Here is a 23,744-nt window from a genome sequence, read left to right as displayed (position 1 = left end):
AAGATAACATTGTCCTAAATTAATTACTTGTCTGGTTAACTTTCCCAGGTACTTTTTCTAAAATGCTCGTACTCGTACCAGGTGCCAGATTCACAAACTATAGTTCTTTTATATAGGGGTACCCTGATGTTCTTTAAAAAAAAAAAAAAGATTTATTTTATTTATTTGAAAGAGTTACAGAGGGAGTAGAGACGGGGGGGTGGTGTCTTCCATCTGCTGGTTCACTCCCCAGATGGCCACAACGGCCGGAGCTGAGCCGATCTGAAGCCAGGAGCCAGGAGCTTCTTCCAGGTCTCCCATGTGGGTGTAGGGGCCCAAGGACTTGGGCCATCTTCCACATCTTTCACTGCTTTCCCAGGCCATAGCAGAGAGCTGGATCGGAAGAGGAGTAGCTGGGACTAGAACCGGCGCCTATATGGGATGCTGGCGCTTCAGGCCAGGGCTTTAACCTACTACACCACAGCATCGGCCCGTAATGTTTGTTCTGAGAAACTTCTCCAGAAGATTCAGAAAGAAATATTTGTTAAGAACCACTAATAGGGGCTGGCGCTGTGGCACAGCGGGTTAACGCCCTGGCCTAAAGCACCAGCATCCCATATGGGCTCCGGTTCGAGACCCAGCTGTTCCACTTCCTGTCCAGCTCTCTGCTATAGCCTGGGAAAGCAGTAGAATATGGCTTAAGTCCTTGGGCCCATGCACTCTCCTGGGAGACCCGGAAGAAGCTCCTGTCTCCTGGCTTCGGATCGGCGCAGTTCCGGCTGTTGCAGCCAATTGGGGAGTGAACCATCGGATGGAAGACCTTCTCTCTCTCTCTCTCTCTCTCTCTCTCTCTCTGCCTCTCCTTTCTCTGTGTAACTCTGACTTTCAAGTAAAATAAATAAATCTTTAAAAAAAAAAAACCACTAGGGGACAAGGATTTTCTCTATTTTATATCTCAAGTGCTTATGAAAAATGTTAGAATGGTATATTGTAAGCTCTGACTACTTTGTATTTAAAGATGATATAGTATTGATGATAATTCACCTTTCATATGAGAACTTTACGTGACCCACCAGAAACGTACCCCTCTCACTCCAGTTTTCACTTCTTCTTTCTCTTTTTTAAGTTTCATTTACTAATTTGGAAGACAAAATTAGAAGGAGGGAGGGAGACACACACGCACACACACACACACACACACACACACACATCTTCCATCCAGTGGTTCATTCTCCAAATGGCCACAACAGCTTGGTTTGGGCGGGGGCTGGGCCAGGCTGAAACCAGGAGCCAAGAGCTTCATCCTGGTCTCCCACATGGGTGCAGGGGCCCAAGCACTTGGGCCATCCTCTGCCACTTTCCCAGGTGCATTATCAGAAGTGGAACAGCTAGTACTTGAACCGGTGCCCATATGGAATGCCAGCATCACTGACAGCAGCCCAACCTGCTCTGCCACGTTGCCAGCGGTTTTCACTTCTAGATGTCCTGTACTAAGCTTGGCACTGTGTCAAGATCTTCTTGATGCCTTTATTTGAAATGTCTCCTTTCTGATTTTTCTGCTTGATACTAAATGAATTAGGAAAGTACCTCTTTCCCAGAGGCCCACAGCTGCTATAAGCGTTTGAAAGTAGTGCTTTTAAATAGTACAAAGAAGGCCTTAAGCTCCTCCTTCCTGGCATCAGTGACTCTCCTTGAATTCACCAGACTCAATCTTTATGAGAATCCTGCTATCTCAGCGTTTTAGACTTTGAGAATCCTGCTGTCTCAACATTTTGGGTATCACGCTGTATATACAGGTCAGACTCCTAGGCTTGGTTTTTGAAAGATTAAAAGCACAGGATACAAGGGCAGTAATTGGGTGGATTCTGCTGAGATAGAAAACAGAAAGTCCAAGCAATTATGGAGGACGAAATAAAAGTAGTTTAAAATCAGAACAGTGAGTTGATAATAAATGTAAAAGGACAAAATGCTTCAGAAAGAGGATATTTGGATCTCATAGCCAAAGTTTTGGTGAAGAAATGGCGTGCTGTGGATGTGTAGATATTTGCAGTAAAGGTGGGAGAGAGAGTGGTGGGATTAGACAACCACTGTTTTTCCTTTATCTTTTTAGAGCAAAATGAAAGAGATGCAGGCATGGTTACTGATCACAGAATTTGCCCAGAGAAATGTTCCCTTGTGGTGCTAAGAGCATTGATAGGAGAAGCACTAGTGACAGAAACCAGTGGGAGGTGGTGGTTTAGAGCAATTCTCATCCCACTCTCTCATCTTACAGTATATTAGTCTTAAAATCTGCTGTAATAGAATCTGCCCCTTTCTGGCTGTATATACCAATCAGTGTTGCCCCAAATAAAAGCATTTATTGTAGCTTTTCAAGAAATAGCATGCTCTGAGTTGGGCAGATCTGGTAGAAAATCACAGCCTACAAGTTTGTACTATAAGAAGAAAACTCATTTTTTGCTTAAAGGCCGTTCCTTCTCCAATTATCAGGCTCACTGATGTTTGACCCAACATGCTTTTTACAGCTATAGGCCCTAAGAGATAAGATTTTATAAAAGAAACCGTTTTCATTTAAAAAAGATAAAGAGATAATATGGCCCTAGTTAAGGAGAGGAAAAGAATCAAGGTTTAAGGTGTGACAATTTGAGCTTGAGTCCTGGTTCTTCTTTGTACTAGTGACGTGACCATGAACGTTACCTAGTCTTTCTTTTTCCTTTTGTAAAACAAGAGAGAAATGATGCTTACTATGTTCTGGATGGTTATAATGAGGATTAGAAATACCATTAACAGATACTTAGTAAGTGGTATCTGCTACTACAAATAACCAGAAAAGTGAAAAATAACTGAATCAGTTGTTCTGGGTATAGGAATTGTGGCTTGAAGACAGCCCTTCTGGATAGAGGTTGAGTTGCAAGCTGTCATAGTTTCATGACAGTGGAGTAGGCAGGGATGTGCCTTGTGATGTAAAGACCAGTGTGTCTTGATTTAGGGTGGCCTGCTTGGGCTGAAAGAGGAAGCAATGGGAAAGTATGTTTCTAGATACCTAACTGTTCTTTCCCTCCTGCCTGGTTTCTTGGGATGCCCTCATTTTCCCTTGTTGTTTTCCTGCAGGTTGCTGTGAAAAACAATATTGATGTTTTCTACTTCAGCTGCCTCATCCCACTCAATGTGCTTTTTGTAGAAGATGGCAAAATGGGTAAGTGTGTCCTTCTGTCCCTCTGCCAAATACACCTTTGCCCTTCCTCTGAATGTCAGAGCACAGGTCCAGAAGTACAAGCTATTTTGATGTTTAAAAAAATAAAAGGTGAGTATATTCTGAAGCTCTAATAATTGCTCAATATTTATCCACCCGAGTGGAGTTACAGTTATTCTCTCTGCCATTAGTCTCTAAATCACAGTTGTCACCTAACCATACAGATGCTAACTTTTACGATTTGGGGACAGGTAGATATGAATTTGAACCTCAACGCAGCTTGCTTGCCTTTTTTTTTTTTTTTAAGATTTTTTTTTTTTTTTTTACTTGAAAGGCAGGCAGAGTTACAGAGAGGTAGGTAGAGGGAGAGAGAGAAAGAGATAGGCACCTTCTTTCTGCTATTTTACTCCCCAAATGGCTGAAGCCAGGAACGTTTAACTCCGTCTGGGTGTCCCACATGGATGCAGGAGCCCAAGCACTCAGGCCATCTTCCACTGCTTTCCCAAGTGTATTAGGAGGGAACTGGATCAGAAGTGGAACAGCTTGGACTTGAACCAGTGCTCATATGGGATGCTGGTGTCACAGGTGGCTTAATCTGCTGCACTACAACACCAGCCCCTCCACTCTGCCATTTATTAGGTGTGTGACCATGGGAAAGTTGCTTTTTTGGGAAACCATTCTTATGGTGACAAATGAGATAAAACAGGTAAATTTAACCCTTAGATCTATAATAATCCCTCAAGATAAGAATTCAATTTTTTTAATTAGTTTATTTTGAGAAGCAGAGACAGAGAGCTCCTATTCATTGGGTCACTCCCCAAAATCTGGCAATGGCTGGCCAGAGCAAGGAGCCAGGAACTCAAATCAAGTTTCCCACATGGGTGGCAGGGACCCAACTACTTGAGTCATCACTTGCTGCCTACCAGGTCTGTGTTAGCAGAAGATGGGAACTGAACCCAAGCCGTCCATTATGGACCTAGATGTCTTTAACTGCTGAGTTAAAAGCCTGCCCCAGAATTCAATAATTTTGAATAAACCATTAATACTTTCCAGGTGGCTATTGACATTACTCTTTTCCCTTACTTGTGAAACCACCATCTAACAAAACTAGCTCATATTGGCATATATTAAATTATATTGGCACTTAATTGATTTGATTCTCACAATGGCTCTTTGGATAGGCAGGACAGATACCCAGAGGCACTCAAATAGGAAAACAGAAGAGCCAAAAACCAAACTCCAGATATAAGCTCTTTTCTAGTGTATCTTAGTGCTGTTGATGAGGAATTAATCAGCTGGGATGTAGCACCACTGCGCAGCTGAGAAGGACTCCAGTCCCAGCTTGCTGCTGGCTGTATTGCAGGAGCCAGCATGGCAAAGGAGAGATGGTACAGGGCATCAGAAACGAGAATGCTAACAGACTGTGCACATTCCCCTCTGCTTTCCCATACAGAACGCCAGGTGTTCCTTGCAACATGGAAGGATATTCCCAATGAAAATGAACTTCAGTTTCAGATTAAGGAATGTCATTTAAATGCTGGTGAGTAATATCTCTAAATTTTATTTTCATTTTTTAACCTCTTCTTTCTACATCCTACCAGGATGTTTCTAGTGGGTATATTTAAAAACTTGAAATGTGTTGATGTATGGTGCTAGATTACTTACAAACTAACAGATTTAGGAAACATACTAGAATGCGTCTGTCTGCCCAGTTCTGCAGTAGGTGAAAGGTATATTAATCATATTACTTAGGCTTCCTAGGCATCAAGTAATTGAAGTGGCATTTGAAGACACGCGATCTCCTAAGAGTTAAAAGGACTGTTTCCTCTTCTCTGTCAGTGTTTGATAGTGGAGGGAAGATGACTCTGAGTCCCTGTATATAGAATCCTATGTTTATATTTAAAGAATGTGTTGTAGTTGGGCTTGGTGATAACATTTTTCTTTGCTGCCATGTGTTAACCTTCATATGATGATTCTAACCTCTTAAATTATTGTTAAAAAGTCCCAGACTCTTTTGTAGTAAATGTTATTACTATATTAGAACACAAACAGGGGTTAACCCCAGAGAAGAAAAGCCACTTTCAGTCCCAGGGGTTTTGTTTACCTGCAGTGTTCCTCTGGGGTGTAAGGAGCCCTAGATGTTCAGATTCCTTCTGCCTTTGTTTCTGGGTCTGTCTGTCTGTCTGCCTGCCTGTCTCTCTCTCTCTCTCCCTGGAGATTCGTACAAGGCTTTGTGGTTTGGATGAAGGTGAGTCATAATACTTGGGCAGTACCTCTTTCCTCCTTTATGCATCATTTCCTCCTCCTTGTAAGTACTTTGGTGGTTCTCATAAGGAGTTTTCAGCACACTGCCATCCTGTCATTGCAACTGGAGCTTGGTGCTGGGGACAAGAGGCAGTAAGGCAGTGCAGAAAGCAGGAGAAAAACACTCCTGCCTTATCTCCACTTTGGTTTTTAACTTTAGGTTTTTGGGGGCTCTGTGTTTTATTCATCTTCTGTGTTCAGACAAGTCTTTCCATACAGGGCTTTTGAAATTTAGCTGGAAATAGTGGTCAGCCTCTTCTCGGAATACCTCTTTCAAATGTGGGAGTCCTGTGGGCACTCTCAGACTTGGAGGAGGCTGAAGCCCTACTTGATCCCTCAGAAATCAGAAAGACAGACTGGCATCTTTGAATACAGAAACTTCAAACAAAAGTTTGTCTCTGATAATCATTAATATCTTCTGAGCCCTTAGAGAGGTATTTCAGGAGAGAGTCTTCTGTAGTTTCCATCCAAACAAGTAGTTTGTTGATTCTTTCATTTTGTTCCATCCTCTTAAGTAGATGACTGTGTTAACTGTTTCTGTTTTCGAGGCTCGCTGGTCAGCTACCATGACCTCATTTGGTGAGTTCAGGACATTGGGCAACTTTGCACAGTAGATGTTATTCTTCAGGAAACCCTCAGATGCAGAGTCCACAGTGGCTAAAGGTGAGAACCAGAGTAGATCCTGTTAAAGTAGCCTCTGTACCAACCTGCAAAAGACCAGGGTAGGCCCCTGGTTACATACAGTTAGTCTCGTTGTAGTTGGTCACATAGCATCATTTGAAAAGAATACTTGGCCCTCGAAAGAAAGGGGAGAGGGATTCTATGGTCTATTAAAGTTGAAAAATACAGCACGTGATAGGCCTCTTTGAAGTTACCTTTAGGGGATGGCACTGTGGCGTACTGGGTAAAACCACCGTCTGCAGTGTTGGCATCCCATATGGGCTGCTCTACTTCTGATCCAACTCTCTGTTATGGCCTGGGAAAGCAGTGGAAGATGGCCCAAGTCCTTGGGCCCCTGCACCCATGTAGGAGACCCAAAAGAAGCTCCTGGCTTTGTATCGGCGCAGCTAAAGCCATTGCAGCCAATTGGGGAGTGAAGCAGCAGATGAAAGACCCCTCTCTCTCTGCCTCTGCCTCTCTGTAACTCTGACTTTCAAATCAATAAATAAATCTTTAAAAAAAAAAAAAAAAGAAGAAGTAGTAGTTACCTTTACAGGTTAGCACACTAAAAATCTTGAAGAAACTTGGATAATTCAGTGTTAAATGAATTTGAGTGATTTAAAAACACAAAGTGCTTATTTTAAAATTTTTGCTTATTTTTTAAATATCTGCTTATTTATTTATTTGAAAGAGAACTTTCATTCCCTGGTTCATTCCCCAAATGCCCATAACTGCTAGGGTTGGGCCCTGGGCTGCAGCCAGGAGCCAGAAGCTTAATTCAGGTCTCCCATATGAATGGCAGGCACCAATCTACCTTAGCCATCACTGCTGCTTCCCAGGTTTGCATTGGGAAGAAGCAGAATTGGGAGCTGGAACCAGGAATTGAACCCAGGTACTTTGATATGGGAGCAAGGAATTTTGTTTTAACTAGCATCTTTTTTTTTCTTTTTTTTTTTTTTTTTTTTTGGCAGGCAGAGTTAGAGAGAAAGGTCTTCCTTTTCCATTGGTTCACCCCTCAAATGGCCACCACAGCCGTCATGCTGCGGCCGTTGCGCTACGCTGATCTGAAGCCAGGAGCCAGGTGCTTCCTCCCGGTCTCCCATGGGGTGCAGGGCCCAAGCACTTGGGCCATCCTCCGCTGCCTTCCCGGGCCACAGCAGAGAGCTGGCCTGGAAGAGGGGCAACCGGGACAGAATCCGGCGCCCCAACCAGGACCAGAACCCTGGCGGAGGATTAGTCTAGGGAGCTGCGGCAATGGCCTATCTAGCATCTTAAGTACTAGACAAAACCACTAAGTACTTGTTTCTAACGTCTTTGGGAATGCCAGTGTTCCTTGAAGGTAGCCTGGGAAACTCTGGCAAATAGGGGAGGGCCAGAGTTATTGGAAAGCATGATTGGTTTCCCTCTGGTCCTGTATGAAAAGGTTATACTTTTTATGAAAAAGAAAATGGAAATCTGGGTGACAGATCTTTAGTCTGGCCTGCCAAAATAATAGGAAGAAAAGATCTCTCTCTGCTTCCAGGCTGGAGTTCTGAACCCTTATTGCACCTTGGTATATTTTTGTGATCTTGCCACAGAAAAAATATCTGGCCCTTATCCCAGTGGGGCTGTGTACTCCGGTAGTTTCTCAGAGCAAATTCAGTTTTTGATGAGTTTAACCATGGCCTCATGCCAGTCCCTCCTTGCCTAAGTATTCCAAATACCAGTGAATCAGTTTTCTGCTGACACACTGCTCTTACAGCACTATAGCACATGTACAATGGGGGAAACAGCCATTTCATTGTCTCCAGGAGCCCAAGGCCACCATTTTCCCACACTAATCTTGCTAAGACCACTTCCTGTAATTAATCCTTTCTAGTTTTTCCTTTGACCGCACTCCAAGGTCTGGAGTGGCCTAGCCTGTACATTTCCTTCCAGCTTTGAGGGCTCTATTAACATGAGCATTTTCCGGTTTAGTGCCTTCTGATTCAACACCCTGGGTCTAGCTGAGAGCTAAAAATACCATCCTTTCCAGCTGATCTGCCCTAATCACAATAGCACCAACACTTTAAATAGCTTTTCTGTGCTAGCGTAGATATTCGACAGATGGAGTGAATGCTCAGGGCTACAAGAAGTCACAGGCTTAAAGGACTTAGCAACCAAACACTGAGCTTTTACAGTTGCTCTTCCATCTCTTTATAGAGAGGAAACAAGCCCTCTTCCAAAGTCTTAATGATTAATCAGCTCTTAATAAAAAGGTATATATGATGGGGTGTTTGTCATGCCACTAGTTGTGTAAATACTAGGAAATGTTGGGCCAGAAAGGTACAAATGGATAGGACCCTCTGCGTCCTATCACTGATAATTTCTATCCATATCAGAGGATCTATGTGAATCTATTTTGTGCCTAACCATTACAGGTGCATGTGGGTTAGTATACATCTGGAATCACTATCTTAAGTGCACAAGAAGTGGCTACATCTCCTGATACATCCAGAAAGAAATCTTTGTGACAAGCAGTTGTGCAAATCTAATAGGCTTTAGAATTTTTATGTATTGGGGCTGGCTCTGTGGCATAGTAGGTTAAGCCTCCACCTCTGGCACTGGCATCCCATATGGGCACTGATTCATGTCCTGGCTGCTCCTCTTCCAATCCAGCTCCCAACTAATGTCCTGGAAAAGCAGTGGAAGATGGCCCAAGTGCTTGGGGCCCTGCACCCATGTGGGAGACCTAGAAGAAGTTCGTGGCTCCTGGCTTTGGGTCAGCCCAGCTCTGGCCATTTTGGCCATTTGGAAAGTGAATCAGCAGGTGGAAGATCTCTCTGTCTCTGTCTCCCTCTCTCTGTCTGTAACTCTGCCTCTCAAATAAATAAATCTTTTTCTAAAAGGCTCAAAGACAGAAGTCTTCTGTCCTCTGGTTCACTGTCCAAATGGCCAGAACAGCTGGCACTGGGCCAAGCCAAAGCCAGAAGCGAGGAGCTCAATCTGGGTCTCCCACATAAGTGGCAGGGACCCAGCTACTTGAGCATCATCTGCTATCTTCCAGAGTGAACGTTAGGAAGAAGCTGGAATTGGGAGTAGAATTGGCATTCGAACCAAGCACGCCAATGTGGGATGCAGGTGTCTCAAGCAGCTTTTCATCTGCTGTGCCAAATACCCACCCATAAACCTACGTTTTTAAGTGTTTGTTATTACTCTGGAAAACTCAGAGACATTTTCACTAGTTAGGCACTCAAATGAGATGCAGCTTTTTCTTTAGGCCTGGGGACTAGGTAAGGGTGAGTTCTGTTTCTTTGGTTGTGGCTTCCCCATCCTTTGGATCATTTGAAAAACGTAAACTCTGGGATTGGTGTTGTGGTGCAGAGGGTTAATAAGCAACACTGGCATCCCATATGAGTGCCAATTTGAGTCCTGGCTGCTCCACTTCTGATCCTGCCCCCCACTAATACATCTGGGAAAGCAGTAGAAGAGGGCCCAGGTACTTCAGTCCCCTCTGCCGCCCATGTGGGACACCTGGATGAAATGCTTGGCTTCAGCCTGGCCTAACCCTGGCCATAGTGATCTTTAAGAAGAAAGTAAGCCGTGTCTCAACCTTCACTTACCAAAAATTTGCCTGCTTTTCAGCAGTAATAGTGGTTTTGAACTTGTTAATAATACCCCACAGAGCCCCCAAATACAATTTCCCCCATTCTTAGTAGTCCCGGTACCCTCTTCATCCTTACTGCTGCTGAAAGAGGTATGTCCTTAGCCAAAGGAGAAAGATGGAAGAAAGACCACATCCATACCATACACTCTTTAAGAGTTCAGGCCCCAGACTACAAGAGCCAAACGAGCAGGAGGCAGCAAATGAACCAGACAGAAGAAATCACATCTTGAAGCAAGTGTAACCACATTTAACCATCTTTTTTTAATCTGTGCTTTGTGGGAAGATCTCAGTGTTTTATAATTCAGATGATATCATCAACACACACTGAAACAATTAACATTACATTTTCATTCTTAGAATCTTATAACTGCAAGCTTCCATTCTGTTTCCCAGGAGTTCGGATGTGGAGGGGGAGAACAGATGAACAAAAGAGCGTGATACTTTCCCGGTCTGTCTGGAAAGCCATGTTACATCTGGCTCCCAGTGCCACTCTTTTTTTCAGTCTGCTGCTTCCTCAGACGTTTGCAACAGCCCCAGACTGGAACCAAAGCTGGGAGGTGGGAACTCACTCCAGATCTCCCATGTGTGTGACAGGGACCCAACCACTGAACCATCACCTGCTACTTCTCAGGGTGTATATTAGCAGGAAGCAGGATTTGAAAGCAGAGCCAGCACTCAAAACCAGATACTCTGATACAGGATGAAAGCATACCAAGTGGAGTCTTAACCACCATGCCAAATGCCTGCCTGTCACTGTTCTTAGTACATTTAGCAGAGTCTGATCATTTTGCAGTTTCTAAATCCTTAAACCTAATATCTCAAATGTGTAAAAACTAGCTCATACTGATTTGTGTTATAGAACCTTCTGTCGCCGGCGCCGCGGCTCACTAGGCTAATCCTCCGCCTAGCGGCGCCGGCACACTGGGTTCTAGTCCCGGTTGGGGCGCCGGATTCTGTCCCGGTTGCCCCTCTTCCAGGCCAGCTCTCTGCTGTGGCCAGGGAGTGCAGTGGAGGATGGCCCAGGTGTTTGGGCCCTGCACCCCATGGGAGACCAGGAAAAGCACCTGGCTCCTGGCTCCTGCCATCGGATCAGCGCGGTGCGCCGGCCGCAGTGCGCCGGCCACGGCGGCCATTGGAAGGTGAACCAACGGCAAAGGAAGACCTTTCTCTCTGTCTCTCTCTCTCACTGTCCACTCTGCCTGTCAAAAAATAAAAAAAAAAAGAACCTTCTGTCCATCAGTCTTCTGGTAGAAATCACTAGAGCACTATTTGATAGGAGCAGACTTGAGTTTCTGATGAAAATATTAACAAATCAAGATGTAGCCATTCAATTTTTATTCTGCCTGGATGTTTGCTTTGTTTTCTAAATCTAGAAGGAGAGAGAAGCAGTCTGTTTTTTAGCCTGTCTTCTCTTAAAGAGGTGATGAAATAATGAAGTCTGTGGGAATCTGGGCCTGTGTGTATAGTCTGCAACATGTTTGTGCCTGTGCCACCAGGTGGCTCTTCAGTGAAGGCTCCGACTCTGTGTGTGTTTTGTTCTAGGAAATGAGCAAGAACCCTGAAAGTTAGGAGTGGCTTTTACAACTTAGAGCAAGCCCCTATGTGTTAAACACAGTTCTGTCAAAAGAAGTTAGTCAAACTCCAGCTAGACATTGCCTAGCAACCTGATCTTAGCTGCAAGAGCCTTTCATTGTGGAGACGAGAGTGACAACCAGAACACAGGCCACTCCCTCCAGCAGTGTTGCGTATAACCACCCTGAGATAACACCCTTTGACTCTTCAAATAGAACCAGTTCTTAAGCTATAACTACTCTACTTGGTATTCATGAAAACCATGGAACTAAAGGAGGAAAAGTTAAGTAATGGGGGTAGTCAAAAATATTTAATAAATGAGGCCTTATGTCTCTTCCTTTGGGTTGTTACTGGTTTGAATGTTGGGAGAAAGGCATCAGAGCAAGAACTCCCTCCAAAAGCAGAACATATCCAAATAGATGGGATTTTTTTTGTTTGTTTTTTATTTGAAAGAAGGAGAGACAGAGCGAGAGAATCTTCCATCCACTGGTTTACTTCCCAGATGGCCACAGTAGCCAGAGCTGGACCTATCCAAAGCCAGGAGTCAGGAGATTCTTCCAGGTCTTGCACATGGGTGCAGGGGCCCAAGAACGTGGGCCATCTTCCCCTGCTCTCCCAGGGAGACATTAGTAGAACAGCCAGGACTGGAACCGACACCCACAAGGGATGCTATTGCTGCAGGTGACAGCTTTATTGGCTATGCAATGGCACCAGCCCCAAGTAGATGATTTTTAATGCCTGTAATGTTAAAATTTCCACTTCTATCACCTAAGTCAAGAGGCTCTAAACAGAAACTGGTGACAGGCACCCATTGTATTCCAGGATCACTATGCTCAGAGAGCCTACATTTAAAGGACAGAAAACCATCCATCATGGCAACCTTTCCCTAGAGAGCACAATGGACTATGGCAGATTTTTATGTGAGGACAATGTAGTTCCTAAAGTAGACATGAATAATTTGAATTCTCATCAGAAACACATAATAAACAGTCAGCAAAGCAGTGTTTATCATCTCTGTTAAAGTGTCTCTCTTTCTCTCTCTCTCTGGTGCTATAACATGTCACAAAGAGATGCAGATGACCTTCAATTCCAGAACATTCTGTCTCCTTGATGCTGGAGTCACAAGGAAGAGCCGGAACACCAGCCTGTTCTTACTCTGAGTTGGTGACTGTGATGACTTCCTCGTCACCAGCATCTGCATTTAAGGTTTTTCAGGGCTTAGCAGAAATCCCCTTTGCACAACTTCGTTTTTTTGTTGAGACTGTTTGGTTATTAATTTGGAATTATGGTATTCCCTAAAGGCTAAAGCCTTGCTTGTTTTTGAAAAAGAAAAAAGAAAAAATTGGGGGTGGCCAGTGCTGTGGTGCTGGCATCCCATATGGGCCTGGCTACTCCACTTCCAATCCAGCTCTCTGCTATTGCCTGAGAAAGCAGTAGAAGATAGCCTAGGTCCTTGGGCCCCTGCACCCACGTGGGAGACCCGGAAGAAGCTCCTGGCTCCTGGCTTCGGATTGGCGCAGCTCTGGCCATTGTGCCAATTGGGGAGTGAACCATCGGATGGAAGACCTCTCTCTCTCTCTCTCTCTCTGCCTCTCCTCTCTCTGTGTAACTCTGACTTTCTAATAAATAAATAATCTAAAAAAAAAATTTTAACATCCAGGTAAATAAATTTGACTTGCGGGAACGTCTGCCCTCTGTGTTCTTTTCTGAGCCTGCCTGTTGAGGTGCAGGAGGCTCACAGTGAGACAGCAGTGACTTGGGAAGTGGTGAGTGGGTCAGAGCGTTTCTGCCCTTCTAGCTTATTGGACCCATGTACTTTGGTGATCTCCACAGGTGACTCCCACACTGCACAGTTGTAGTTGTACCTTATTCCATTTTCTGTCTGGGAATCTAACAGGCACCTCGTGAGCCTGTTCTTTACCTTTCGCTGGTGTGTGGGAGAAGTGCTTCCTGAAATACGTGCAGGGACTCAATTACACGTGACTCAGTAGGATGTCAGAAGAGAGCTGGCAATTTATCTGAGATGTTAATTGAAGGTATTGGGCTTTGACTCTGATTTTCTAGACACTGTTTCCAGCAAGTTGCAGAACAACAATGTTTATACCATTGCCAAGAGGAATGTGGAAGGGCAGGACATGCTGTACCAATCCCTGAAGCTCACTAATGGCATTTGGATTTTGGCTGAACTACGTATCCAGCCTGGAAACCCCAATTATACGGTAAGGCCTTTCTGAGTGTGGGTGACATGGATAAGAGTAGGGAGGTAAGAGCTCTTTGAATTCTTTTTCTTAGCAACCTGGAAAGACCTCTAGAAAGTGCTCAGAACTAAATATCTGAAACAGTAAAGAAGTCCCACATTGCCTCAGCAGGAGACCTTTCTGCAGAGTCTGCCCCATCCCACAGGCGCCAAGCGTCTGACGGCCAAGGAGTGCCATGAAGCCATGACTCCTCATGGTATATAAAGAGTTGCTCGTGGAATTTGGCACCTTCATCCTCAGTGTCAGTACTTACCTGTGTATGTGGTGCTGTAACAAACAGCTGAGAAAAGTGTTCACATAGCTGATTTCAAGACCATTCCTGCTCTTGGAGTTTGTGACAAGAATATCAGTCATAAACAGAGGCGTCTTTTTTCAACAGCATTGTGTGACATGAAATACTTGTTATGAAAGGTAAGGCAGAATAGAACAAGCCTTTGGCAACCTCTAAAGGGAGTTTGGTTTGAAAACTCTTCAGTACCACACTGAACTAAAGTAAAAACTGTCAGTACTTAGATGGCAGAAGCAATTACAGTGTTGAACAGCAGAGATTGATACTATAAGCACTGGCTTATTTGCTATTGTAAAATCTGATGTTGCTATAGGATACTGGTTGGCATCTGCATTTTGAAAAGTAAAAGAAAGGGCCAGTGCTGTGGCATCGTGGGTAAAACCGCCGCCTACAGTGCCACAGAATCCCGTATGGGCACCAGTTTGAGTCCTAGCTGCTCCTCTTCTGATCCAGCTCTCTGCTATGGCCAGGGAAAGCAGTGTAAGACGGCCCAAGATCTTGGGCCCCTGCACCCATGTGGGAAACCCTGAAGAAGCTCCTGGCTCCTGGCTTCGGATCGGTGCAACTCTGGCCATTGTGGCCATCTGGGGAGTGAACCAGCAGGTGGAAGACCTCTTTCTCTCTCTGTTTCTCTCTGTTTCCCTCCCTCCCTCCCTGCCTCAACCTCTCTGTAACTCCAAGTATCTTTCATGCAGTTTTCCTCATTGATAACTGTCTTACACAGCCATACTACTTTTTTGAAACTATGAAATAGGTATTGGTACAATATGGGGAAGTAAACTACAGATCTTATTCAAATTTCACCAGTTGTTTTTTTTTGTTTTTTTTTTGTTGTTGTTGTTGTTTTTGACAGGCAGAGTGGACAGTGAGAGAGAGAGACAGAGAGAAAGGTCTTCCTTTGCCGTTGGTTCACCCTCCAATGGCCGCCGCGACCGGCGCGCTGCGGCTGGCGCACCGCGCTGATCCGATGGCAGGAGCCAGGAGCCAGGTGCTTTTCCTGGTCTCCCATGGGGTGCAGGGCCCAAGCACCTGGGCCATCCTCCACTGTACTCCCTGGCCACAGCAGAGAGCTGGCCTGGAAGAGGGGCAACCGGGATAGAATCCGGCGCCCTGACTGGGACTAGAACCCGGTGTGCCGGCGCCGCTAGGCGGAGGATTAGCCTAGTGAGCCGCGGCGCCAGCCCAAATTTCACCAGTTTTTACATTACTCCTTTTTTAGGGTTGATTAGAATGTGACACCATAACATCTTCTCACAGGTGTAGATTGCATAGCCACACCACAGAACACTGTTCCATAAGCACAATGAAACTCCCTGTCACTATCTCTCAACCAAGCACTAACCGCTTATAATTGTGTCATGTTGAGAATGTTATATAAATTAAATTCACACGACCATTTTGAGATTGTTCTTTGCACTCAGCATAATACCCCTTTTTTTATTTGTAAACCCATGCTTAATGCAGCTCTATTCACAGTAGCTAAAATATGGAATCTACCTAGATGTCTATCAGCTGAAGACTGGACAGGGAAATCATGGTATGTATACACCATGGAGTCCCACACAGTGGTCAAGAGAAAAAAAGAGGCCGGCGCCGTGGCTCAATAGGCTAATCCTCCGCCTTGCAGCACCGGCACACCGGGTTCTAGTCCCGGTCGGGGCCCCGGATTCTGTCCCGGTTGCCCCTCTTCCAGGCCAGCTCTCTGCTATGGCCCGGGAGTGCAGTGGAGGATGGCCCAAGTCCTTGGGCCCTGCACCTGCGTGGGAGACCAGGAAAAGCACCTGGCTCTTGGCTTCAGATCAGCGTGGTGCGCCGGCCGCAGCGCACCAGCTGCGGTGGCCATTGAAGGGTAAACCAACGGCAAAAAGGAAGACCTTTCTCTCTGTCTCTCTCTCTCACTGTCCACTCTGCCTGTCAAAAAAAAAAAGAAAAAGAAAAAGAAATCCTGTCGTTTGTAACAAAGCAGATACAACTAGAAACTATCACACTTAGTGAAATAAGCCAGTCCCAAAAAGACAGATACCCTATCTTCTCCCTAATCTGTGGTAAGCAGTAGAGCACCTGAAAGGTGATCTATAGAAGCGAAATTGACACTTTGAGATGTGATGATTTTGAACAATCCTTGACTTGACTGTTGAAGAACAGTGTTTTTTTTTTTTAATTTTCATGCTATTTGTTGAACCCTTTACTTAGTGTAGGGTTAATCTTAGTACAAAGGCAACCGAAAATAGATCTTTGTGAAAAATAAGAATAGGAATAGCAGAGGGAGCAAGAAGGTTGGGAGTGTGGGTGGTAGGGAGGTCAGGGTGGGCAGAATCACTGTGTTCCTAAATGTATGTATATGGAACACATGAAGTTTGTACTCCTTAAATAAAATAGAAAAGGTTTCCTGAATATATGTGAGAGAGAAACGGAAGGCAACCCAGAGGGGTTAGATGGGGAGAGCTCTGAGTGAGGTTTTTTATTGTTCTGATTTTTCGTTTTTGTTTTTGTTTTTTAGAAAGATTTTATTTAATAAATACAGATTTCATAGGTACAGCTTTAAGAATACAGTGGTTCTTCCCCTGCCATACCTGCCCTCCCACCCCACTCCTGTCCCACCTCATACTCTGTCTCACATCCCATTCTTCATTAAGATTCATTTTTGAGCATAATACCCTTGAGCTCTGTCCAGGTTGTTCACTTTGTCTTTTTTCTTATGACAAAGTAGTAGTCCACTGCATCTGCCACAGGTTCTCCACTCACTGAAGGACATTTCCTACCCTGTCTATTAAAAAACCAAACATTGGCCGGCGCCACGGCTCAATAGGCTAATCCTCCACCTTGCGGCGTCGGCACACCGGGTTCTAGTCCCGGTCGGGGCGCCGGATTCTGTCCCGGTTGCCCCTCTTCCAGGCCAGCTCTCTGCTGTGGCCCGGGAAGGCAGTGGAGGATGGCCCAAGTGCTTGGGCCCTGCACCCCATGGGAGACCAGGAGAAGCACCTGGCTCCTACCTTCGGCTCAGCGTGGTGCGCCAGCCGCAGCGCGCCAGCCGCGGCGGCCATTGGAGGGTGAACCAACGGCAAAAGGAAGACCTTTCTCTCTGTCTCTCTCTCACTGTCCACTCTACCTGTCAAAAAAAATAAAAAAATAAAAAAATAAAAAACCAAACATTCCAGATCACTGTAGATTCACATGCGGTTGTAAGAAATAATACAGTGAGCTCTTAACCATAGGCATCTTGAGGTGGTCTCTCAAAGTGCTGTCTCTTCACTTGACACAGAACAGTCCACAAAATCATGCAAATCAAGAGGTTCAGATCTTTGTTCTAGAACACCTGTGGAACTGCTTGCCTGGGCCATCAATGGTATGCCTATCTGAAAAGCCACAGTGTCTCTGAAAAATGTGACTTCACAAAAGCTGTGTGTGCTACTCCACGTACCATTGTGGAATTGGGAGGTATGCCAGGCCAAACAAAGAGGCTGGAAATAGGGTTGGGAGCCTAAGAAGAGTGCCAGATTTTTGCTGCACATGTCTAAAAATGCAGACATAATAATGAACTTGGGATTGATAGTAGTCACAGGTCCTGGAGGGCTTGCAGGTGAGCAGAGCTTTAGGAGCTCTTCCAGAATTCATACTCACGTGGCCCGTACACGAGCTCCCCTGCCACACTGAGATCCTTACTGAAGCAGTGGTTCTGAAACCAGATGAGGAGCTTCATGGGAGGAACTGAAGTTACCAGAGAGAGGGAAAAATCCTTCCAGAGAGTAGCTGTGGCTACTCAAGAATCGAGGCCTGGTGAGTCCCTGACTCCCACCAGTGCCAGCCTGGCAGTCTGGGCTTTTGTTAAGGAAGGCATTGTCCTACTGTTTATGAACGACAAAAAGGAATCTCCAACTGGTAGAACTTCAGGTGGTATTAAAAATATGTGAAATATACAAGGCAATTTTGGAGGAGAGGTGACTCGTTGAAGAGAGCAAAAGATAGAAGATTCCTCTTTAATCTGGAGTTAACTCCCATAAACTGTTGTCTTTTTAGCTTCTTCCTCTCCCCCTTTTCCAAGCCCACATGTTCCCAGTAGAATTTCCTACCACATTGGCAGTGAAGAGGCTGAAGAGGAGGAGGAACAAGAATTGCCTCAATAGGGAGTTTGAAAGTCCAGGAAATGCCTAAAGCTGCAACTTGGATCAAAGTACAGAGCTGTTTTCTATATATATTTATATTCGTTCTTAAAAAGATTTTATTTGAAATGCAGAAACTCCAAAAAATCTTCCATTGCTAGTTCATTCCTCAAATGTCTGCAGTAGTGGATCCTGGACCAGCCAAAGCCAAGAACCAGGAACTCCATCCAGGTCTCCCACGTGGCTGGCAGGGGTCCAGGCACTTAAGCCATCATCTGCTGCCTCCCAGACACATCAGCAGAAAGCTGCATTGCAAGCAGAGTCAGGACTCGGTTCCAGGCACTCTGACATGGGATGCAGGCATCCAAGTGACAGTTTAACTTACTATATATCACAACGCCTACCCCTATATTTATATTCTTAAATTGGATGTTGTTTGTGATCTTTTATATTTATCAGAATTGTCTTTCTGACATACAAATCAGTTTTTAAAGTGTTTTGGAGACAATATTAAAGCTATAAATAAGCAGCATCTTTGGATTTTTTAAAAGTTTTTAGGATATTTTACAGGATACTCAGGCTTGGCCACTATCATCTTGACCTTTCTTCCAAAGATAGTCTCACCGTTTATAGTGTTTTAAACTGTCCAGAGTTTCTTTAAAAGAATAATAAAGAATAGAGAAGTAAAATAATTTAAAAATCTCATAGTGGGACTGGCATTATGGCATAGCAGGTTAAGCCACTATCTGCAATGACACCAACATCCCATGTGGGTGCCAGTTCAAGTCCCAGCTGCTCTACTTCTGACCCAGATCCCTGCTGATGGCCCATGCAGGAGACCTGGACTGGATGAAGCTCCTGTGTCCTGGCTTCTGCCTGGCTCAGCCCTGGCTGTTCACAGCCACTTGGGGAATAAACTAGTAGATGGAAGATCTCTCCTATTTTATTTATTTATTTTTGACAGGCAGAGTTAAACAGTGAGAGAGAGACAGAGAAAGGTCTTCCTTCCGTTGGTTCACCCCCAAAATGGCCGCCACGGCTGGCAAGCTGTGCCGATCCGAAGCCAGGAGCCAGGTGCCTCCTCCCGGTCTCCCATGCAGGTGCAGGGACCCAAGCACCTGGGCCATCCTCCACTGCCCTCCCAGGCCACAGCAGAGAGCTGGACTGGAAGAGGAGCAACCGGGACTAGTACCCGGTGCCCCAACTGGGACTGAGGTGCCAGTGCCTCAGGCAGAGGATTAGCCAAGTGAGCCACGGCACCGCCTTGTTGATCTCTTCTAATACATGAGCAATTATTTCAGTAATAGAAAAAGAAATTATTAAACTTTTTGCTTCTAGAATACTTTTATGTTAAGGGTTATGTTTTTAATATTTTATAATTTTAATCTAATATAACTAAGGAGTCCAAATCTGGATGTAAAATTTTGTCTATTGTACACAAAGTGAAATTCTCAGTATTCAAGGTTAAAATATTTTTAATGTGATCATTGACACTGAAAGAGGAAATGGTTGTAGAGGGTTAGGGTAATAACAAAAATATCTGATTTGCCTGTCTATAAAGAGGCAGAAGATAAAAGGTTAAGCTATTGATATGGATTGTTGTCTGGTTATACTAAATAAATGGCTTCTATGTTAGTTCTTATCTTTTCTCTCCTTAAGAGTGTATGCTCGGCCGGCGCCACAGCTCACTAGGCTAATCCTCCGCCTGCGGTGCTGGCACCCCAGGTTCTAGTCCCAGTTGGGGCACCGGATTCTGTCCTGGTTTATATTTATATAAATATAAATATAAATATAAATATAAATATAAATATAAATATAAATATAAATATAAATAAAGAGTGTATGCTCTCCTGAGTGTAAAATAGCAAGAACTGGCACCTCGGACCTACATAACTCATGCTTATATTTTACTTGATTGTACATCCTCCTGAAATCGGCACTGAGACAGCCATCCTCCAGAGAAACTAAGCCAGACGGCTAAAGAGTTTGGTAGTAATCCCTGTAACTCTTTGCATAGCATTAGAACAGTTGTCTGCCCAACAGGGGGCTTTGATGCCTTCGGTATGGATTATTTCCTAATCTCATAGACCCACACAGAATGTGAGTAGAAACACAGCACAACTTGACAATGGTTACATTGGAATCCCAAGACCCATAGTCCTGGAAACACCATGTCTTTTTTGGCCACTCTGGTAATAAACCTTTCCCACTATGTGTGCCGTTGTCTTGAACTGAGTGCTTGGATACCTTTAGAGTTAATGCCAACCTCCATGCTAATCATCTTCCTCTGTTTCCTCCTAACAGCTGTCACTGAAGTGCAGAGCTCCTGAAGTCTCTCAGTACATCTATCAGGTCTATGACAGCATTTTGAAAAACTAATAAACTGGTCCAGTACCCCGGTCACCATGTCATCGGTGCAAGCCAAGAACTCTTAACTGGAAGAAATTGTGTTGCTGTGTAGAATCTGAACCCAAACACACTGAGGCCACCCACCAAGGTAGTGACTAGTCTAACCTGTGCTAGCATTAGGGCACAACCTGTTGGATAGTGTTAGCTTCCTGCAGACATTTGTAACCACGCTTCAATCACTTCCCTCCTCTCGCCACCTGCTGCTGCTGTCTGTCCTTACTGTGGGCTTCTCCATGCTGTGCCAATGGCTGGCTTTTTCTACACCCTCTTTTGAGTGTAGTTGGATATTTTGTCATCAAGAGCTCATTTCAAAAGCAGAAAATGACAACAAATATTAAAGCAAGGAAAAGTGTCACTGAAACATACGCTGCACTTTATTGTTCTATATTTTTGTATATACGAAGAATTGAGGGAGTCATTTAACGCGGAAAGTGTTAGGACAGCTGACCGCCATTGAGCACACCGCCTTCCCTGCCCCATCCCATGAGCAGTTGCGTCCTTTGTCATTTGGATTTTCACTTTTTTCTCCTAACTCCTTTTCCTTGGCTGAGCCTTCACACTTCTTCCTGCCTCAAGTTGTCATCTCACTTGAGTGCTCCCCAGTTGAGAACGGCGATCCTCGAATGCTGTTTCAGGGTGCAGGACATGTAGGACATCGGCACAGAGGCTGAGCGCAAGTGGCGGTTACTGCATTCCTCCCTGGGCAGACCCAGTCACGGACTGATGAGGGAACGTGAGTAAAGGTGGGGACCAGGAGCCAGAAGGCCCGCCCCCACCCCTCCCCGTGCTTCTTGGGTCCCATTCGGATCTCACGTCACAGCTTCACAGTTAAAACAGACTTTAGGTAATGACTTATCCAGCCCTACAAAGAAGAGTGGAGGCCGAGTGGGGTGTTATTGCTGGGTCTGCGGGCACAGTAGCAGAGCTGAGCGGGGAGCTGCGACACGCCCCACGTGGCGTTTTCACTCAGGCCTGTGTCCAGTTGCTGTTCTCTGCCATGGTTTTTGCTGTCTTCGTGTGCTTGCTTTGTGGCCCTTACTTGCTTCCTGCTGATTTTGGTGTTCTGTGCAGTGGCAGCAGTGGCAGCAGAGTGTCTTTCCAGTTACCTGAAGGTAAATCCAGTTGCCAGGGTGAAGGAGGAGCTCATGTTGCCCACGTGCTCCTGCAGGGTGGGGCCAGAGATGACGTGAGCTTAGAGATGTCACAGATTCTCTTTATCCCTTCAGCTCCCTGTTCTTTAACTCACATTTCTTAGGCTCCAAGGCAGATCAGAGTCGTCCTGGAGGTCAGGTGGTTCTTGCCATCTGTGGAAAGACTGAGGGATGTAAAAGCCCCTCCTTAATACCTTGGGTACGGTTCAGCCAAGAACGCTTAGTGGCACGCGCCCAAACACCAACCTGCTGCGTTCTCACTCTTCTCCTTGTGAGGTGCCTGCTGCATTGCCCTGTACCCAGCCATCAGGGCCTGTGACCAAGACTGCCCTTAGCTGCCCCTGCGCACGCCAGAGGCCCACCAGGCCCGGAGGCCTCATGCTGTTCTTGGAGGAATTGTGGAAAGCAAGAGCAGAGAGTCACGCCTGGCCCGTCCGGTCACTTCGTGGCTATTGCAGCTCCGGGGAGCAGCTCCCTCAAAGCGATTTCTTAACCTTGAGAATTCTGAGTTACTTTGCTGGGGCCCGGCCCAGGAAGCGTGTCCCTCGTTCACCACAGCTCAGGCACATGGGGAGTAAGAAGTGGCACAGGGCTGTGTGTGGGAGGTGTGGGCTGGCGATGCGCAGGGTGGAAAAGCAGGTTGGTGAAGTCGCCTTACTGAGACTCATTCCTGGAGTCAGCTGGGCACAAGTAGTAAAGAAGATTCCTACGACAGATACAGTGTTCTCAGCTCAGAGCAAACATAGCTCCCACAGGAAGAGTGAGTGCCAGGGTAAGCAGACTGAATACAGTTCCGTACCAGGACGTGCCCCTCAACCCCAGAAACGGCTTCTCCTGGCTCCCCAGTGGTGAGGAACAGCTGCTGTTCTCAGCTGACCTGAGCCTGTCCTTGAGCTCTTCACTTCTGGGAGGCTGCCTCCCAGCACGCCCTGGGCAGAGGGAGGGAAGGCGTCTACTTCACTTGAATGGGGCTCTCCACAGCTTCCCCTTGGTCTCCAGGTTTGGCCAAGGTTGCCCTCTGCGTGCCCATCTCCTCTGCCTCAGTGTGTCCTTGTAACGTCAGCTAGTGTCGTACAAAGGGCAAGGGAAGCACACACACACCCAGAACTCTTGCTGGTCAGAGATTCCCTGAGTGTCTGTCCTCACCCAAGCCTGATCCATGTGCCTGTGTTGTGAACTGTGGGACTCTGGAGAGCGACGGGGCGGGGACGGGGAAGTGTAGCCCTGTGAATGCCTGTGATTCTTCTGTTCCTGTTGGGGTCTGTTCTTAGGGAAGGGTGGGGGGAGCTTGACCTTGTGTCTTCGTCAATAAACTCATTTACACAAAAAGCAGTTTGTGGCATGGACTGTGTTCACAGAACTGACGCTGTAGGGCGAAGGCACAGATGCGCAGGTGGGCAGGGGAGCGAGGCAGCATTTAAGGGCTACTCTGTCAAAACTGTTCTGTACTTCTCTGGCCCTCCCAGGGGCTTAGCCAGATGAAATCAAGATGGACTTGAGGAAGAACCCTGTACCTCAGGGAGACTCCTGTGGACCAGGCCCAGGCTGCCACCGCAGGCATCTCTCAGCAGCCGGGGTCTGCTCATGGAGCCTGCAGTGTTCCCAGGGGCACCAGCTGGAGCGGCAGCAGCTTCTTTCTGACTCAGGGCAGGCAGCCAGCCAGCAGGGCCCAAGGGCAGGAGGAGCACGGCAGAGACTCCCATCAGTTCCTGTTACCCAGGTGTCCACTCATCTCTCTCAACTTAGAGAAGTGTCCCTGCCTAGACCCAGGAGCTGCAGATTCCCAAGCCTCCCCCCCCCCAAAAAAAAGGCTGCTTTAAAGCAAGCTTCCCAGAGAGTTCAAGTCTACTCCCCTGTATTTATGTTACTGGGCACACTGATGAGCTGACCGCCCGGAGTGAGGTATCCGACACCAGGCTGCCCTTGGACAAGTCAAGTCCCTGCACCTCCCAGGAAAAGCGCTTTGCACAGTGCTTGGCACTGAGCAGTTGCTCAGAAACAGCAGATGTTTTTATTACTTGGGGGCCCATACACCGTGGATGGAGTGCCCTTGGCTGCTAGGAACGTCCGGGTTGTCTCCATGCTACTGGGCTGCGGTTAACCGCACTGACAGGATTATCAGTTGGGGAGGAGTGGGGTTGGGGTCTTCTTAATTGAGAGCTGAGGTGAAGGATACAAATATACCTTTTCTGAGATCTAGCTGGCTC

The 23,744-nt window shown here is 46.0% G+C and overlaps 1 protein-coding gene across 14 annotated transcripts in view; it reads left to right on the top strand.

Annotated features, from left to right (window-relative positions):
- AP2B1 (adaptor related protein complex 2 subunit beta 1) overlaps nt 1-22,866 on the top strand; it is a 153,867-nt gene extending 131,001 nt beyond the window's left edge. For 12 of the 14 annotated variants that reach the window (XM_002719241.5, XM_008271129.4, XM_070061057.1 and 9 more), the window contains 4 exons: nt 3,088-3,172; nt 4,623-4,709; nt 13,395-13,549; nt 20,282-22,866. In XM_002719241.5, the coding sequence (XP_002719287.1) occupies nt 3,088-3,172; nt 4,623-4,709; nt 13,395-13,549; nt 20,282-20,356 (402 nt within the window). In that variant the 3' untranslated portion in view covers nt 20,357-22,866. Of the gene's footprint in view, nt 1-3,087; nt 3,173-4,622; nt 4,710-12,398; nt 13,019-13,394; nt 13,550-20,281 lie in introns of those variants that run through there. The other 2 variants (XM_070061060.1, XM_017349035.3) reach the window with 1 other exon arrangement.
- Nucleotides 22,867-23,744: the final 878 nt, after the last annotated feature.

This window comes from Oryctolagus cuniculus, chromosome 17 (assembly GCF_964237555.1).
Source record: "Oryctolagus cuniculus chromosome 17, mOryCun1.1, whole genome shotgun sequence".
Lineage (NCBI taxonomy): Eukaryota > Metazoa > Chordata > Mammalia > Lagomorpha > Leporidae > Oryctolagus > Oryctolagus cuniculus.
Note: the sequence above shows the minus strand (reverse complement) of the source record. Positions and strands in the feature narration are given on the sequence as shown.